The sequence below is a fragment of the Bombus flavifrons genome, chromosome 5 (genome assembly GCF_040668555.2).
Source record: "Bombus flavifrons isolate JBK064 chromosome 5, iyBomFlav1_principal, whole genome shotgun sequence".
Lineage (NCBI taxonomy): Eukaryota > Metazoa > Arthropoda > Insecta > Hymenoptera > Apidae > Bombus > Bombus flavifrons.
Window position 1 is genome coordinate 8,784,783 of NC_138446.1, and position 17,959 is coordinate 8,802,741.

The following is a 17,959-nucleotide window of genomic DNA, read 5'->3' on the forward strand; positions in this document are numbered from 1 at the left end:
AGATTGCGAGCATTTACATGTACTTGACGGGTATCTGATACAACCAATGCTATAATATTATTCAGATAAAAACGTTGTATTATAGCACACTTTTTTATTTACTTCGAATAAAAAATTTGATAGAGTATTAATCTAGCGTATCAAAATAATTTCGTAAATATCTTTATAGTTAGTAACGATCTATATATTAAAAATATTAACACCCATAGCTATATGTAGTTGATTTATATTTGACTCTAAAATTAATCTCAAGTGTGTTTTTTTTTCTTTTTAGTGTGATATTAACCAAATTATCTTTTAACATTTACCATCGAATTTTATATTAACATAAATGTATATCACATATTTTTATCTAAATATATAGTATATTTTTTTTTCTTTGTGTGTATATGTGTGTGTGTGTGTGTGCGCGCGCGTGCGCACGCGCGTCCGTGCGTGCGTGTGTACGCGTGTGTGTGTTAAAGAATTCTGGATATTCTAGTTACATTTAGCCATGAGATTTAATTTGCAGGAATACTGTTGATTTGTTTGTGGATTTACAAATATATTTTGGTATAGTCTTAACCACTCATCCATCCAGCCGACTAACAAAATAAGTTTGCTTGCTTCTTTGTTTGATACATTTTATAAGCAACGATATTATAGGTACCAAGAGAGGAGAACACGAGCGTCCATCTAATCTGAACTTTTTTAATGTATTAGATCTTTTTGTTTCTTGTTTGTTATAAACTATCCATTTGTAATTGCTAACATACTAACAGAACTGAGTTGGTTAGATATGGATGTGTGGTGGGACATTGGAGATCGCAACGTGCTCGCACGTCGGTCATGTATTCCGTAAGTCAACACCATATACATTCCCTGGTGGTACCAGCAAGATAGTGAACCACAACAATGCGCGACTCGCAGAGGTCTGGTTGGACCAATGGAAGTACTTCTATTACAACATTAATCCAGGTAGCACTAACACCAGCATTTCTGGAAAGAGAATAGACTGCAATATCGCTAACATCATCTTAAACTTTCTTTTTTCTTTTTGGGATTCTATCTCTATCTCGCATGAATTTTTTTCTATTGGGTGATTGGTACGCTTTTATAAGTTGCATTTAACTATAAAGCTTAAGTGCAGTTGGATACCAGCTACATGCGCATATATCAGATACCCGTTAATATTAGGAAACTAATGGAGAAGTTCCTTTTTGTTTCGTCCATCTCTAAAGCAAGAAAATGCTCTATATAATAGATGTAATCTCAAGAAAGAGGGTTATAATAGAAAATAAAAGACACAGTGAAGATATTACTCTATTCAATCTAAAGTTTCCTTACATTTTATCTTGGAAGAGGTACAGACTTACTTTTTCAAATTTAACATGTTAAGAAAGGTCAATGTATGATAGCACAATTATTTCCAATAGCAAGCATATAGCATCAGTACAGCACACATGGCAATGTCTTTATTTTGGCACATACTTTTAACACACATCCGTCTTTCAGTGAACAGTTATATGTATAAGCACACTATCGCATTATAAAGTCTGTAAATATTAAACAAATATTATTATTATTCAATTGTTCCTTCTGTTCATAGGAGCCCGAAACGTAGCTGTTGGAGATGTATCTGAAAGAATTAAGTTAAGGGAACGTCTTAAGTGTAAAAGCTTTAGGTGGTATTTGGAGAATATTTATCCAGAATCTCCTATGCCACTAGATTATTATTATTTGGGTGATGTACAAAACGTTGAGACACAATCTTGTTTGGACACTATGGGTAGGAGAACAGGTGAAAATGTTGGAATTAGTTACTGTCATGGATTAGGTGGTAATCAGGTCAGTAACTAAATCTTCTTGATTTCTTTGAAAGTAGTAGATTTTTTAGTATTGTTGAAATATAATTTTTTGTTTTAATTAGGTGTTTGCTTATACTAAACGACAGCAAATTATGTCTGATGATATGTGCCTTGATGCAGCTAGTCCCCAAGGTCCTGTCAAAATAGTGAGATGTCATGGTATGGGTGGAAATCAAGCATGGGTTTATAATGAAGAGGTACGATGTAAATAATTTAAACGCAATTTTTTTAAAAAAGTAATGATATTTCAATAAAATATACGTTTATTTTTTAGACAAAAATGATCAAACATACTAATACAGGACATTGCTTGTCGAAACCTCGTTCAAACGACGCAATGCAACCTGTATTAGCACCTTGTGATCCACATAACATCGGCCAAAAGTGGATTATGCGCAGTAAATTCAAATGGCAAGCCAGCTAATACGAGGTGTTTACAAGTGCAACATTTATATGTAATACTTGTTGATTTATTTAATGCTACATTGAAGGACTGATACTCAAGAGACTTCCATACATTGAAAAATCAAGGAGAAGCACTAGTATTGTACTTCATAAAAACAATTCAGTATCACGTTTTGTCGATCTATTAAACGTCGATGGGATTAATAGTGATCATAAACAAGAAATTGATTACACCTTGAAACTGAGAGATTGAGGTTGATGCTTTTTAGTTATATAGGATTTATTTACTGTTACTAGCAGTATCGTGTATTTACTGTCATTTTTCATGGTATGCCTTCATTGATAAATGCACAAGTGTTGAAAAAAAGAAACCTATTTCCGACTGTGTATGGATATGCACAAGTGATACAAAGAGACATGTATGCGGACATTCTTCTTTTTTTTCTTTTCTAGTAAACAGTAGAGAGGAAAGCATATCAGACCACTGTTATAAATAAATAATTGTTAATACAAAAGAGAGACATATTTGATAATATGGGATGAGTGCAATGCTGGATGACTGGAAGATATATCAGTGCACTGAAACACAGATATGTTAATGGTATAAATGACGTATTACTACAGGGAATGAATGATGGAATGCTAGTGGAATTATTGTGACACTACCGATTACGATTTAGAACTTGTATTGTACAATTTTCTAGCAATTAGGGAAGAGCACTGGATCTTTTTATACTGATATTTCTAACAGTTCCTTGTTGCATCTCGTTCATATATAATTTAGTTGTTACTTTCTTTTTATTCGTTTAAAAAGATAAATGTACTTATACCTGAATTCGCCATAGCAATATGAGATTAACGAGATATCGTTTAAGAGTATAAAAAAACTACTATTGACTGTTATTCACTGTACTGTTATACTTTAAATACTTTCTTAAATTCAAGACAAAGTGTCTTCCGCATTTTCTTAACAAAAAGAAATGCTAGATATCTTTATGATATTTTAACATTTTACATAGCTATAATTCTTCATAGATTTGGACCATTTTTGTTTTCTGCATATTTAAAGCGTGCTAAAAATTTAGAGTGCAATATTCTTGTCGAATAAGACACAACGGAAAAACATTTCGTGTAACTAATGTAAAAATGTTGTTATTAGATTCTGGCGCCCTTCCCTTGCATTACATTAAACTAAAATAAAACATCTTTCGTACTTTGAAAGAAGAGGAAAGGTAGTCAACAAAGTAAAGCAATGTTTCTGGAAAATGTTCGCTATTAGTTATACTTACATTCAAAGCTGGGGGAAGAAATTAACTGATTCTATAACTTTAAACGCGCGCGCGCGAAGAAACGCATTAAACTACATTTATAATATATTAAAATATATATGACACTAAAATTTCAATTTAGGAACGTTAATGTCAAGGAATATACTCAATCTTAAGTTACATGAAAGAATGGTGATGGTGCAACAAATTATCGCGTCTTTACAGCTTAATTATATATTTAATTATTCGTGCAGGGCGATAGTATTTATTTTTGTACAGCAGTTAATTTTTATTGAATCAATATATTATTTGAATATGCGTTTAATTGTATTAGCAGAATTTGTAGATAATTTGTTAGTCGTTTAAACATTTAGTTAAATTCAAGTAAGTGCACAAAATATAGAAAAAAAAAGATAAAGTCAATAATAATTTGTAAACAAATTTTAATCTTATAAATTATCCATCGCATCGTCAATTTATACGTATTGTTTTATCATCTTTATTTTACTTCATCTTAGGCTTAGAATTAGAATTATTTATAAAAATTATATTATTAACAAAAATAATTGTAAGAATTACATTGGAACATTAAAGATTACTTATTGGCACACACATACGAATTAATAAAATTTATTTTTAAGAAATTTTCTGTTTCATCAGAATATTTATGCATATGTATGTAAATACCATTTAAGTAAAAAAATCTACTTTTTCTATCGTTTATAATAAAGTCAAATACTAGAATGAACATACCTTCAAAGACAATAAAATATTCTATATATGTTCTATTGAATTTAAATAATATATGTGCATAATATTTAATTTCAACAAACAGTACTTTTAATATATTTTTTTTAAATTCCATACTTCTTTAAATATTAGTTAATTTAATCGAGATAATATGTATTCCTTTTTAATGAAAAGTTTTCATCAAATAACCAAAAGAAAAAAATTTATGAGAATTATAAAATTATTCTAGCGGAATTTAATATACATTATTAGACCAATGAAAACATAAATATAAGTAGATATATCATAATTTTGATGTGCCTCCAAAATAATTTCTAAATATTCTTTCTAATAAAAAAGAAAAATTCTACCCTCATATTATCAAATATTGCTTCAAAAAATTTAAGTCTTATGTATCATGTTAAATTGTCATGAATCTATTAAATACAACACAAAATAATCTTGTTTTTTAATATTATCCCTTTACCAGAATAAATCTAGTAACTAATATCTTACAACAAAGTAGTATTAAAGAGTCAAAGGGTTAAAATAAAATGGACAAAATATCATTATGAACTACATATTACATTTATTTACTGTTCTTTAACTTCACGTAACCTCCTGACAGCAGATCTAACAGAAGCAGCAGCTGTTGTTGAATATACCCATGCACCTCCAGCAACAGTCCTCTTGCAACGTTTGCAGGACCAGATACCCACTACACTCCGTTTCATAGCATCCTATAATAAAAGAAATAAAATAGAAATTGTAATCTTTATTTACTTCGCATTACTGATTATAAGATTTATCTCTCACCTTGCCACAGAAGGTGCAGGTGTATTTGCTGTGTTGGGTAATTTCCATTTTCTTAACCATCTTTCTGAGAGAGGCACCATATCGAGTACCATATTTACCAGTGATTCCAACCTTCTTCGTGCGTTTGGCCTAATAGATAAGACATAATCGTATTTCATAAATTAAATACATTTACCATTTATAGCCTAAATGTATTTATAGATCACAACAATTGATAAAACATTTATTTACAAAAAAAAAAACACTTGTTTGACACTAATAGGTTAACCAACCATAACCATCTTTATAATATTAATCTTTCTGACAAACTTTTATTATAAAAGAAATTAAATATATTGCATTATTTTGTTTCTATTTTATAATAATTAAAAGTTTATTGCAATATGACAATTAAATAGCGATTTAACTGTAAATGCAAACATAACCTCAAATCACTATTTCTACACAAATTATTTGCAATAAATAAACAATATATACAGAAACATTTTGTCGGTGATCCTTTTCAACGCAAAATTATTAACTTCATCAATATTTTAACAAGATTCACAAAATATTACCAAATAACAATTCTTACCATTTTGCACAAATATGATATACGTTCCAAAAGAACCGGAAAAGAGAAGAGACTTTAGAGTCTGATATTCACTACACGTCGTCACCGGAAATCGTAATGCAATGGTGCATTCACGAAAGGCGCGAATTTAAATCGCGCGTTATAGAAAATAAAGACATTCTCGCGCGTACTCTTAAATAAATACTAGAATAAGTTATCACGATCATTTTCATCATTTTCGAAATACCTACAGCGGCTACAAAACGTATCGACAGACCATTGTATTTATTATAGTATTCACCTACTAATTAAATAGGTTCAAAGTACATTAAATTTCGTATTACGTATTTAGTAGTACTCTTATACAACTACAAAAGTTGTAATGACAATTAGATCTGATACTATAAAAATGAAATGCAGAACCTAACAAAGAAACATTGAAAAATAAGGGTGTATGCCAATACTTTTTGTCTAAATCTCCTAATACAAGAACATACGTTTAGGTACAGTGGATATGCAATCTTAAGTGACCAAAAAATTTCTATATTATATATATATTTTTATTATATATATTATATATGTATATATATATATTTTTTCCATGAATCATCTGCGTTGATCATGCAGAGTGAAAAGATGTAAATTCAGCTTTAAAAAACATTTCTCCTTCTATATCGCCACCTGTATTCTTATTCTGCGCGCCATTTTCAAACTTTTTCATTCCTCATTCCTATTGTACAAATCTGAATTGCTCTTTGAAGTCTGTCTTATATCGATTTTTACATTATGTTCTTATTCTGTTCGACAGAACGATCTTACAGAGTAACTACGGTTTTACATACAGAGTCTTACAGAGTACTTCTTACTCAGTTGTTCTTATTTTTATTTACTTAAATGATTATAGAATTATTCGATATTGTGACATTATAAAATTACAAGTAAAATATAGATATAAATATGAATATACAGCGGCTGACAAAAGTATTCGAACATTTACCATAAATGATTTTTATAAATATATTATGTGTATTGTACGAAACTTAAAATTTCGTTAGCACTATACTGAGACATAACTATCGTGATTATAATAGTCAAATTTGGAACCAGTTCGAAAATATATATAGAAGTTACAAGGAATTTATTACAAACATATACTTAGTGAAAAATTAGTATACAGTATGAATAGTAATCTTAAACATGCAATTAGAGCTAAAGACAATATCAATACATATTGTCGCTTATTAATACAGTAAATAATTAACTGTTTAAATATTTTAGTGGCTTTTGTGAAGTTAATGCTTTCAATAAATATCTTACAACTTCTATATTTTTATAACATTCCCAACACTGTTTCAAATTTTACTAATATAATCACGATATTCGAAATTCCAATACGTAATTTATATATAATGAATAATTTCAATATGTTTCGTGTAATATAAACATAAAAAGTTTCTAAGAGTGTTTGGATACTTTCATGAGCTAAGTAAATAGTTTCTAGTCTCTTTGTCAAGGCTGGTCAAGGATTCGTTGTGTACACTGTGCAATGACGTGCATGAGAACGTTCCTATAACTGTCCTAAATAGTATTATTTGTTTCAGTGTCCTTCATAGTTTGGTCAATAGTAGACTCTACACTACTCTGCAATCTCTAATTCATCACAAGTGACAAGCACCCCGCCTATAGAAAAAAAAGAAGAAAAAAAATAGAAACAGTGACGTGTAGACGAACATTGAGAACGCTCGAAAACTGGCCTGAAATGACGTAGCCAGTGGATCCCAGACTAAGACTAGCCAAACCCGTGCGCGTTAAATCAGTGTTGCTCACTGTTGGCGATCCGCGGGCTAATAGTCTATAGTGATTCACTGATCGCTTATCACTCCGCGAAACCGCTAACCGTGGCACACGTCGAATAGAAGCGCGAGAGTGTCAATTGGTAACAAAAGCACCGGTTAACGATGGTTGTTAAAGTCTACATATCGGGTATCAGCGGCAACAAGGAAGTGAGTGGAAAAAGAACGTAACCAAAGAATATCAAGATATTTTATCCCCGAGACCGAGTAACGAGAAAGAGAGAATGTGTGCGTGCCTGTGTGTAGACCTATTATATATATGTGTATGTGACTTAGAAGAGAATGCCAGATTTACGGGCACCTGAATTCTTATTCGATATTTTCACATTGGATCGAGTTACGTCGGAAAAACTTCACGGTCGAGGCGTCGATTAACGACCGACAATGTCATCAAGTGAAAATTCTTATTGAACGTGACACACTACACGGTTTATCGATCGAAATGATTCATTTATATACGCGTCTAACGAAATGTAGTTATCCTTTGATTGGGTGTATTAAAGAACATATATATGTTAGATTCAGTTAACATGATTGCCACACGAATTTTATGTACATATTTTACACTGTCAGTCGTAATGGATTAAAATATACTACACTATAATTTTTGCTGAATATTGTGTTGTATTTGCCCACTTTCTCTCTGACAGTGTTATCAAAGTCATTGACATTGTTGACAATTTCTTAGTTCGCGAAATTTATTTTAACCTCAAAACTTTAGTAACGTAGATCATTGATGACCATCGTGGCAATCAACGTGTTAACAAACTGATTGTACCTCGTAATTTTGTGAGAAATGTATACATACAACGAAGAGATACACAGAATGCCGAGGGATATGTATTCCTGGAATATAGCCACAGGTTTTGGGTAATCGAATCTTTGGATTAACAATAGGGTTGTTAAAGTGAATCTATTTGAAATCGTTCGTAGATATTTAGTAGATTATAACGACGCAGTTTCAGAGGTCTGAATGACATTTTGTAAAATGAATAAACGCTTGCTTTTTTGTTTCACTTTCCTTTTATGTATCTATTATTTTAACTATTTTGATACATATTTTGTACTTTAGTCGTGAATGGTTCTATAATGTTTACGTTTGACGTTGTAAGGAGAATTTATGTGCCTTTGATCTTTTACTCGATTTTTACCTCAATCTCGATCCATGATCAATTCGTACCCATTTTTTCGGCACCATTTGTAATACCTTTAGATTTTAATAGTCGCTGATAAGATTATAACGGCATACGTTTTTGTTCAAATCGATACGTTACTTCATGTTGCACCAGAGACTGAAACAGATGAAGTTTCATTTACAACTTTCGAAACTTGCTCTTTTACTAGTAGACTGCGGAGTTTTATGCATTTATGAAAAATTAAAAACTGTAAAACGCACAAAATACGTATAGTATGCAGAAATACATATAATATCTAAAGTATAATAATCTGTAATATTCAGTGGATGAAACACTTTTCTACGCAGGTTCTATTTATTTAGTTGCATTCATGAAAATTAAAATTTGCACTTGTCTACTTTTGTTAGTGGACTACTAATGTCCATGTGTTTATGGAAGATTTAAATGTGCAAAAGTGTACATTATGAAATATAGGAAATATTCAAACAGTATTTAGCAAGTGAAATAAATTTTTATTTAAGTTCTATTTTTACTTATGATAAAAATTAGTATATGAAATAAAGATATAAATTTGCATAAACATTCATAGTCTACTTATTAATAATTAAGCTTAGATCGTAAAGAAAATATCCAGGCTTTATATTTAACTGAATTCTTTTAGGTAAAAAAGAGGCAACAACGAGTATTGATGATATTAGATAGCAAAAATGTAGAGTATGAGACAATTGATATAACAGAACCAGGAAAGGAGATGGAAAAGGAATTTATGCAATCTAATGGTATTGCGAGAGATAGTAAATATCCATTACCTCCACAGATATTTAATGAAGATGAATACTGTGGGGTAAATGTCATTATATCAATTTTGACAATTTGTAATCTAAATTATAATAAACAATAATAACAATAAAAGCTAAGAAAATCTAGCTTCAGAAATTAATAGTAGCTTATACAAGATTCTAAAACTTAAACTAGAAATTCTCTAAATGTCACGCTTGAACTATAAATGATTATCATGAATTATCTTACAGGATTATGAAGATTTTGATTTGGCAAATGAAATGGATGAATTGGAAGAATTTTTAAAAGTGGAACCACCTGCTAGTGGAAAAGAAAATGTTCCTGATTCAAATCAAAGTGAGGAAATTCAAGAAAATGGAAATACTACAAGTCGAGAGGTAAATATTGTTGGTAATAGAATTCTGTTTAACAATTGTAAGGAGAATGTTAAATGTACCCACATATGTTACTTAATCTATACGTATATATTTTTTTAACATTATTCAAAAACTTGATCTGTAATCATCTTAGTTATGTTTATTTGCCGGTGTTTTGTCCTTGGTACTAAATTTGTATCCTGTCCATACTAACTACTACATGTTTATTTTAGCCTTCCACAGACAAAGAAGCAGCTGCAATACAAGCAGAAAGGTAAGCACTATAGATATATTGATTGCATAATTTTGTGATCAATCGTTTAAATTGGACAATTGCTATAGCTGTAAATATGTGTAATTGAAATTATTTGTTTTTATTTCTACATAACAAATTGTTTAAAAAATAAGAACTGTTTTATTATAGATATTTTAATTGCATTTTTTATTTGTTATCTTAGTGTTGAAGAAAGAACAACTTTACCAAGTGAAAATGTACAGTCAGATGAACCTAAATCTATAGAAAATGATGGTGAAACAAAACCTGAAGAAGATACTACGGAACATACAGAAGAAAATGTTGAAAAAAATGAAGACAAATCTGGTGATCAAGAGAAAGAAGAGTAGATGTGAAATAAACCCATATGATCGTGGGACATTTTATATTTCTTTAAAATCCTTGGTTTTCCACCGAAAGGGATATTTTATAAAAGCTATATTTATCACACTTCTAAGGCTGAGTGAAGGTACTGCCAAGATAATATTTCTGCTTTCTGCAGAAAATATAGTTAACAGTATAAATGAAGCATAAACGATACTTTTATAGAAATATTTTATATTTGAAATCGAGCATGTTTTCACCATCAGATTTTTTATCTGACTAGAAGATAACAAATTTCACTTTTCTTCATATCAGTAGATAATATAAATTTTTTAATTTCTTATGCTGATATTTTACATTGTTTATATTATATTTTATTCTTTACTTTTAAACAAAGCTCTAATAATGTGCTAGGAGTAATAAATTTTCAGTATTGAGAACGCTTTTTTGTCCTGTTACTCGCTAAAACTATAGCAATGAATTTTAGATAGATAAATCCTACTCAGAAATTTATTTTTTTGTCTCAAATTTCTTATTCATTAATTATTCTTAATCATTTTATAATTACATTAAACTGTTTTTAAGAGTTTATTAAGTGTCCTTGTATATTTATCAGTGGTCCAAGCTATAAATTGTAGACTTACCATTTGTACTAAAGAATGGCTTCCATTTACAATGATTTGGTCTTAAATTGTACTAGTGTCATTTGATTGGTTTTGTACGAAATTTCTTAGTGTGTAGTAAGTTCGGACAGTACGACACTCAGTTTTGTATGAAATGCAATTCTTATAAAAGACGACACGAAATTAGTTATAATAGGTTGTACCGATGATATTGTATGCACTAACAATTTTTTATGGTCAAATGCATCTTAAAATAATTCTTGCTATTACTTCCAAAAAACGTTAGGCTTAATATAGGTCAGATTTCTTAGTTGCACGTGATATATCTGATAAATTTGTTTAATTTGTTACGATTATATTTATAATCTAATTCGCATAGATATTCCTTAATTGGAAACAGGAATAGGGTAACTTATAGCTGATTTCCTTTTCTCATGCTGAAAATGTTTACTTATGAGATCAAAAATGAGTGAAAGTTTAATGGAGACGTTAAAACCCTTTTATCAAAGGCCTATTCATTATTGTTTGTACAAAAAATTTAATATTGACTACATATATTTATGCAGTGTTACTCATCCAAACAGCTTGACATAGTTTGTTTTACGATATACACACTTACTGATCAGGTAATAGACGGGTATTAATCACGAACAAATTCAAAGCTTTATGCGAGTGTTATGAACTGTTTTATTATGAAATGAAGGTGTAAAGTATCAAGTTCATTACACTACGTTTATGCATGAGATAAAAAGCCTGACTAATTTTAATATAACGTACCGCAGCTTTTGAATATCAAATATATGCTATTAAAATCAGACTAGGAAAAAAAGAGAAATTAAAAAGCTTTACACATACGAATCAAAATGTCCACCTCGTTCTTATTAAAGAATGATATATTCACGAGCAACAGGTGTTGGACATGAGCATCACAGTTAATAAATTTTAACATTATATGTATTGAAAATATATATTTACAAGAACAATGTTCATTATACATGATATATATAAGTCATGCCAATCATTGTTACATACATATAAAAATTTACTAATAAATACCATAATAGAGAAGTTTAAAAATTTGTCTAATAATTCCACATATACAGATTTGTCATCTATGTAAGTGTATCATACGAATCTATCCTATGTACCTGTCACTAATCAACATTCGCTGGCCATTAATTGAATTTATACATTCTAGGAATGTTTTTTGGTAAGTAAATTACTTTTACTTTATAAAACCTGATATTTCTCTTTTTAATAAAAAGCAATTTAATATACTTCGTAATGTTATACGTCAATTTGATGTTCAAAAATCGATCTAACTATCGTATTAACAATTTTATATATATTTATGTATTCTTCATAGCATTAATTTTTAAAAATAAATATTTGTTTTCCATATTAACAATGAATAAACGACTAGCATTAACGTTAATAAATACGAAAATAAAACATCGAGTATGTAGAAAGTAAGTTTGTCAAGTTTAATAGATAAATTAGCTATTTTTACGTAATAAACTGACTACAGAAATATTTTAAACGTATGGCATAATTACATTAAAAAAATATATTCCTTAACATTTTGGTAATTATTTTCAATTGAAATTTGTTAAAAAATGAAATTAAACTCTAACATCTGCATAACGTGTGTGTATATTCGTAACACAAATTCTTCAAATATCTTTCCCTTGTATGTTTGTAGTCTCCCCTACGACGAAACGAGAACATCCTGGAAACAATAATTGTCGTGTTTTTGAAGTTTTTATGAAGATCATCTACAAAATAACTGTATACAATGAATAAAATTTTATACACATAAATTGTTGAAAAATATTAAAAATAATATTTAAACAAGTACAAAATTTTTCAACAAAATCAAATTCTTTTTAAATATTTAGTAATAGGAAGGAATACTTCAGCTATAGAAAGATATCACTTTGTTTAAAATAAAAGGCAATGTACCTTAAAACATTTGCTTTTAAAGTATGTCTTTGTATTCACAAACGAATAAAAAAATAAATCACGTTTCATTTTTGTAAAGTTTTGTTTATTTTAAATTGTTTATGTTGGGTAATTAGTACTTGCTGTGAAATTTTATTCATATTTCTCAAGATATACATATTATACAATATTTTCACTAATATAAATTTATTGTGAATGCTATAAACGTTGAAAATTACTCTGTGGTAACTTACAGTATAACAGGTGTACAAGTATTGTTCGTAATAACAGACATCTGTGTACACTCAAATGATATAATATAATGCACATATGGTTCTTAAAATCACAGCTCTAGATACTGTAATGCAGCTCTTTTTATAGGCACGTTTCAAGGTAAATTGTTTTTTGAAGGGTCTACGGGCTTTCAGAGTTTAAACCTTGTATGTCTCATAATAGAAAAAGGAGCAAAAAAATAAAAAAAAAATAAAAAGAATGAAATTAGTAAAGAAAAGTTATAAAAGATAATATATAATAATTATACTTTTAAAAAAGATTATTACATGTAAAAGCTGCATCATCAATTCTAGATACCATTCAACAGTCACACAAAGAATCTGATTAATATGATAGTGATAAGCTTCATAAATTTACATTTTTTTAACATTTTCCATAGTTAAAAAATTTGTATGTACTTTAGTAATACATAATAATTATAAAAATGGTTCTTCATTTTATAACAAATGATTTTAATTTGGTATATGTGACTATTTATGAAAAATGAAATCACATATTAGTATCGGTAAGTAACATTGTCATACATCATTTTGGTGTATGTTTTCAAAAACTTATGTTTAGTACTATGTTGAATATTATGTTAATATTTGTACTTATTCACACACTATTAGCATGTATTAAAACAAAATTAAACTCAACAGTTGACACTATTATAATGAGAATTAGGAGAAAATCGAAATACTAATGCCAAACATATTGTTGATGCAAAATATCATGTTTCGTTATGCAGATATTAAATGTTCTCATATCATTAATTTCATTGATCCATGATGATCCATGTTTACAATAAAATACATATCTATCTTGATATACAATACTATTTATATACAAATTGAAGAACAAGATGTTTAAATAATAAATAAATAATATTATTTAAATACATCTTGCAATACTTATTAAATTCAATTTAAGACGTGTACTTAAAAACAAAGTAATTCTATAATTTCCTTATTTATTAATTATATAATTGCTTTAACGACAAATTTATCCCAAAACAATTATCTAAACCTGTAGAGTGACTACCACATTATTATGCAAATTGTATTTTTAACTATTAAGTAAAAATTCTGTTTTATCATTCAGATAATGAAACATTCTGCATTATTTTATATTTTTTTGCTACAATTGTATGAAACTATTGGAAATTATCAAATAACTTATGTCGTATACAAAATTTCCAATATTATAGTTCATATTATAAATTAATATCATTTTTATAAATTTTATAAGTTACTATTTATAGCAACATGAAAAAACTGTGAGAAAATTAATATTCTTTTACATAGCATTTGAAAAAACATTATATATTGTTACTCTGTAACAAAATCATACTTTGTGAAATTCACAAAACATTGGCCTAAAATATGCTTTAAAAAATTAACTTTTTGTTGCTATTAAAATTGTAACAATCACTGAACTATAATTTTAATAAATAATTACATAAAAGATATTTTTCATTACACTTTGCGCATCATATAATGCATGTTTTACTGTGGGATTACTTGTTCTGTTGAAGTTCATAGTTCACAGTATATAGAGCAAAAAATAGAAAAAAGATTGTAATTGTTATATTATGCAGGAAAGATCAATCAATCTATATATGATTGATTTATCTTAATTAAATAATAATAAAACATATTACTTACAACTATACATTAAGAACAGAAAATCAATCTACAGAAGGTTCACATGATTTCTTAAATACAAATATAAATACACAGTTTTTAAAGTATATACTCTGAATACATGAGAACAAAATACATACATATCTGCATACATTCACTCAGGTATTAGTTGAAGAATAAACATAAAGCGTTCTTTCACGTTTTTTATACAATATTTCGGGAATATTGATTTAATAAACAAAGAGGTTTTTTTTATTATTGAAAATTATGAAAATTATGAATATAAATCGCAAATTGAGAATCATACATGAAAAGTGTTTCTAAAGTACCACACTTTTAAAATCTATATTTATACATTCTGCAATACCATAAAAATTAATTTGTAAAACATACATAAGATAATAAACAAGATAAATGCTTTTACAAAACTTGAATTACATAATACAGTATTGCCAACGCTATGTAAAATTCTCAATACTTTTTAAGAAACACTTTTCTTCTACATATAACTTGTACTATATTGATTTTTTCTGTTTAAGTATATTAATAAAATTTTATATATATGCTATTTAAGCGTAATAATAGATATCAATACTGAAAATTATTAAATAATAAGGTTAGTTGTAAGTAATAGTCAAAGCATTTTCTTTGACTATTTTGATAAGTAACTTAAACATTGTGCAAAATTATACATTTTTACTATGTGCAATTTTAACAATTGCATGAAGATTTTTTGTACTAAAACTTATGCAGTAACCATGTTTAATGAATTTTCATCTTTTTTATGTATAAATATTTAAATAAAAAGTTAAGAAGGTATTTGCAAGTCAGAAGTGTAATGATAACAGAACATGAAAAATGATGTTGCTATTTTAAATATGTACTTCTTGTATGATGATGAATTATGTATTATGATTACACAATTGATCACACTGTTTGATATTTTCTTGCAATAAATCAAAAATAACTTACAAAAGTTAGCAGTGGTAATGATATAAACAAAATATTAATATCTTTTTTCCTGTAGGACTTCTTTCTAAACTGTATTATGCTTTATGATTATACTTTAGAGAAACATGTTACCTTCTGCACCTGATTTTCTATCAATTCATCTATTGTAGATACTAACTTATGATATAATATGCTAATAAAATATAATTAATCCGTACCAAAGTATTTCTGTCCAAAATGATTTGGAGCAATGCTATGAATCTCTGATGTTAAAATTTTCATCTGTAAAAGAAAATTTATTTTCATTCAAACAATTAAGATATGTTTACAATATAAAAATAATTCGAAATAACTTAATTAATACATTCAGTAAAGAATGTCTTAAGGCAGTTGACTTTTTTAAAAGCTGTTAAAAAGTTAATATTTGTTATCAAGCTCATGATTTCAGGATCGGCAACTAATCTGCCTTTTGGGCTTAAAGTGAACTTAAAGAAAGTTTAAAGCCTAATGAAATAATCTTATGATTTGTGTACAGAAAGAAAGCATCTAATAAGATACTGTTATAATCAGAAAGTATACACACCTGAGGAAAGGCAGTGACTAGAGACTTAGCTGCAATTGGTGTACAAAATAAATTTGATAAAATGATATTTTCTTCAATTACGTTATGTTCTTTTAGGACAGCAATTGCTTTTATCACAGTATTCCCAGTACCTTTCATTTAAAATAAATCATTGGTTTTACAATATTGTACACAAAAGAACTTAGATGTATGATCTAAAGCTGTTACACTTACTCATTATTGGATACATAAGTAAGACTTTCCTTTCAGATATATCATCTGGAAACTTTGCATAAACTACTTTGGCTTCATGGGTGTCTGCATCACTTTCAACTAATATTTTTCCAATTCTTATACTACGACAGCAGTCTCTTAAACCCTGAAAATGCATTATAATTAATATGCTTTTACAAATCCAGTTATTAATAAAATATACCTGTTCCATGGCTTCTCCGCTTCTTACTATAGACACACCACAATTTCCTTTCTGATACTTTAAACCATTGTATTTGGCACCAGTTGGTGTAGTTACCACACATTTGGAAAAAGGTAATTGATTTAAACTTTCTTCTATCACTAGTCTTATCTAGAAATGTTTAATTTGCTGTGTACATAATTCACAACTTATCATAGATATGTAAGTCATAAAATTAAAAAATACTATTACCATAAAAATATCGATTTGATATAATTCAATTACTTGTAATAAATTCTACAGAAAAAATATCAAATTAATATCATCTCTAATTACAGGAAATACAAAAATAGATTTCATTAGATAGAATTAACTATATTTTTCGGTGAAAGCATGAAAACACGATGCGTACAGTGGACGAATGGCCACGTCTGACGAAACGATTTGTTCTCGAAAAAGAGACCAATATTATTAAATTTCTACTCATTATGAAACACATGTTTCACTCACGATGCATGCAGTTTTAGTCGTAAGTGCTTAAAACAAATAAATATTACCTCGAAAATACATGACAATGCGTCAGAACATATAATTAAATAGAAAAACAAGACTCACCAGACGGTCGGCGTAGAACTTGAAATCGCTCCTCGTGGTGTTTCTGTAAACGGATATGCATTGTGTCCATTAAATTGTTTAATTGGAGGCAAACGACACAATGACACAATGCGCCGGCATCATGCCGGCATTTTAAAGCTAAAAAAAAATCCTTGTATACGTCGATACACGAATCATTTTCGCCGTCGGTTTACTTACTTGTCTCGCAATATAGTCTGCAGTTCCTTTACTTGATTATTGCATGGAAGGATTTTTAAGTTCGGCCCGTAAACATCACCGATATCGTTGCTTTCGTTTAATTTCTTTGGGATCGGTGTTACCTCCGTGCTACCCATGCTGATTTCTTGTATGCATGTACTAACTTCGTACTATCAGGTACTATACTAAGTACTATGCGTAGCACTAGATACTATTATATTATGCAGAAATGAGAAGATGGGTAGGCAAAGGAATGTGGGTCTGATTGGTTATTTCTTGTAGACCCAATGCAATCATAAAGATATGCAATTGTATTGGTCAAAAGTGTTATATATATAGATACGATAATGTAATAACGCGTGATGGTAAGCTG

At 28.6% G+C, this 17,959-nt stretch overlaps 4 protein-coding genes across 11 annotated transcripts in view; 2 read left to right on the forward strand and 2 right to left on the reverse strand.

Moving 5' to 3' along the window:
• Nucleotides 1-4,132, forward strand: part of Pgant5 (polypeptide N-acetylgalactosaminyltransferase 5) — a 40,546-nt gene extending 36,414 nt beyond the window's left edge. For 3 of the 4 annotated variants that reach the window (XM_069112859.1, XM_069112860.1, XM_069112861.1), the window contains 3 exons: nt 1,589-1,827; nt 1,910-2,044; nt 2,122-4,132. In XM_069112859.1, coding sequence (XP_068968960.1) covers nt 1,589-1,827; nt 1,910-2,044; nt 2,122-2,271 — 524 coding nt within the window. In that variant the 3' untranslated portion in view covers nt 2,272-4,132. Of the gene's footprint in view, nt 1-776; nt 958-1,588; nt 1,828-1,909; nt 2,045-2,121 lie in introns of all 4 variants that reach the window. The other variant, XM_069112862.1, reaches the window with a different exon arrangement.
• Nucleotides 4,133-4,815: 683 nt separating this feature from the next.
• RpL37A (ribosomal protein L37A) lies at nt 4,816-5,764 on the reverse strand. Its single transcript, XM_069112886.1, has 3 exons — nt 5,640-5,764; nt 5,066-5,194; nt 4,816-4,989 (listed from the first exon to the last, which is right to left on the reverse strand). The coding sequence occupies exons 1-3, from the start codon at nt 5,640-5,642 to the stop codon at nt 4,843-4,845; spliced, it is 279 nt and encodes a 92-aa protein (XP_068968987.1). The 5' UTR covers nt 5,643-5,764; the 3' UTR covers nt 4,816-4,842.
• Nucleotides 5,765-7,196: 1,432 nt separating this feature from the next.
• Nucleotides 7,197-12,062, forward strand: LOC138179610 (SH3 domain-binding glutamic acid-rich protein homolog). Of its 3 annotated transcripts, none has more exons than XM_069112575.1 (5): nt 7,197-7,621; nt 9,269-9,451; nt 9,639-9,785; nt 9,998-10,038; nt 10,223-12,062. In XM_069112575.1, exons 1-5 carry the CDS (start codon nt 7,577-7,579, stop codon nt 10,386-10,388), a joined length of 582 nt encoding a protein of 193 aa, XP_068968676.1. In that variant the 5' UTR covers nt 7,197-7,576; the 3' UTR covers nt 10,389-12,062. The 3 variants fall into 3 exon arrangements, with proteins under 3 accessions (XP_068968676.1, XP_068968677.1, XP_068968678.1); XM_069112576.1 differs by lacking the exon at nt 7,197-7,621 and adding an exon at nt 7,749-8,438; XM_069112577.1 differs by lacking the exon at nt 7,197-7,621 and adding an exon at nt 7,749-8,341.
• Nucleotides 12,063-12,537: 475 nt separating this feature from the next.
• Nucleotides 12,538-17,843, reverse strand: kri (uracil phosphoribosyltransferase krishah). 3 transcript variants are annotated; one of them, XM_069112571.1, is made up of 8 exons: nt 17,587-17,842; nt 17,389-17,431; nt 17,026-17,070; nt 16,795-16,944; nt 16,593-16,737; nt 16,380-16,510; nt 16,015-16,078; nt 12,538-12,714 (listed from the first exon to the last, which is right to left on the reverse strand). In XM_069112571.1, exons 1-8 carry the CDS (start codon nt 17,721-17,723, stop codon nt 12,659-12,661), a joined length of 771 nt encoding a protein of 256 aa, XP_068968672.1. In that variant the 5' UTR covers nt 17,724-17,842; the 3' UTR covers nt 12,538-12,658. The 3 variants fall into 3 exon arrangements, with proteins under 3 accessions (XP_068968672.1, XP_068968674.1, XP_068968673.1); XM_069112572.1 differs by lacking the exon at nt 12,538-12,714 and adding an exon at nt 13,117-14,727 and having other exon boundaries at nt 17,587-17,843; XM_069112573.1 differs by lacking the exon at nt 17,026-17,070 and having other exon boundaries at nt 17,587-17,826.
• Between the last annotated feature and the right edge of the window lie 116 nt (nt 17,844-17,959).

Excerpts from the sequence above, each read along its gene's own strand:
- RpL37A (XM_069112886.1), bottom strand. Across the intron at positions 4,990-5,065 it reads CCTGCACCTTCTGTGGCAAG|GATGCTATGAAACGGAGTGT; the intron begins GTGAGAGATAAA and ends CTTTTATTATAG.
- LOC138179610 (XM_069112575.1), top strand. The coding sequence starts at position 7,577 with ATGGTTGTTAAAGTCTACATATCGGGTATCAGCGGCAACAAGGAA. Across the intron at positions 7,622-9,268 it reads GTATCAGCGGCAACAAGGAA|GTAAAAAAGAGGCAACAACG; the intron begins GTGAGTGGAAAA and ends GAATTCTTTTAG. Across the intron at positions 9,786-9,997 it reads GAAATACTACAAGTCGAGAG|CCTTCCACAGACAAAGAAGC; the intron begins GTAAATATTGTT and ends TGTTTATTTTAG.
- kri (XM_069112571.1), bottom strand. The coding sequence starts at position 17,723 with ATGGGTAGCACGGAGGTAACACCGATCCCAAAGAAATTAAACGAAAGC. Across the intron at positions 17,071-17,388 it reads AGTTCTACGCCGACCGTCTG|AATTTATTACAAGTAATTGA; the intron begins GTGAGTCTTGTT and ends TTTTTTCTGTAG. Across the intron at positions 12,715-16,014 it reads TTTTGGACAGAAATACTTTG|GATGTTCTCGTTTCGTCGTA; the intron begins GTACGGATTAAT and ends TATTGTTTCCAG.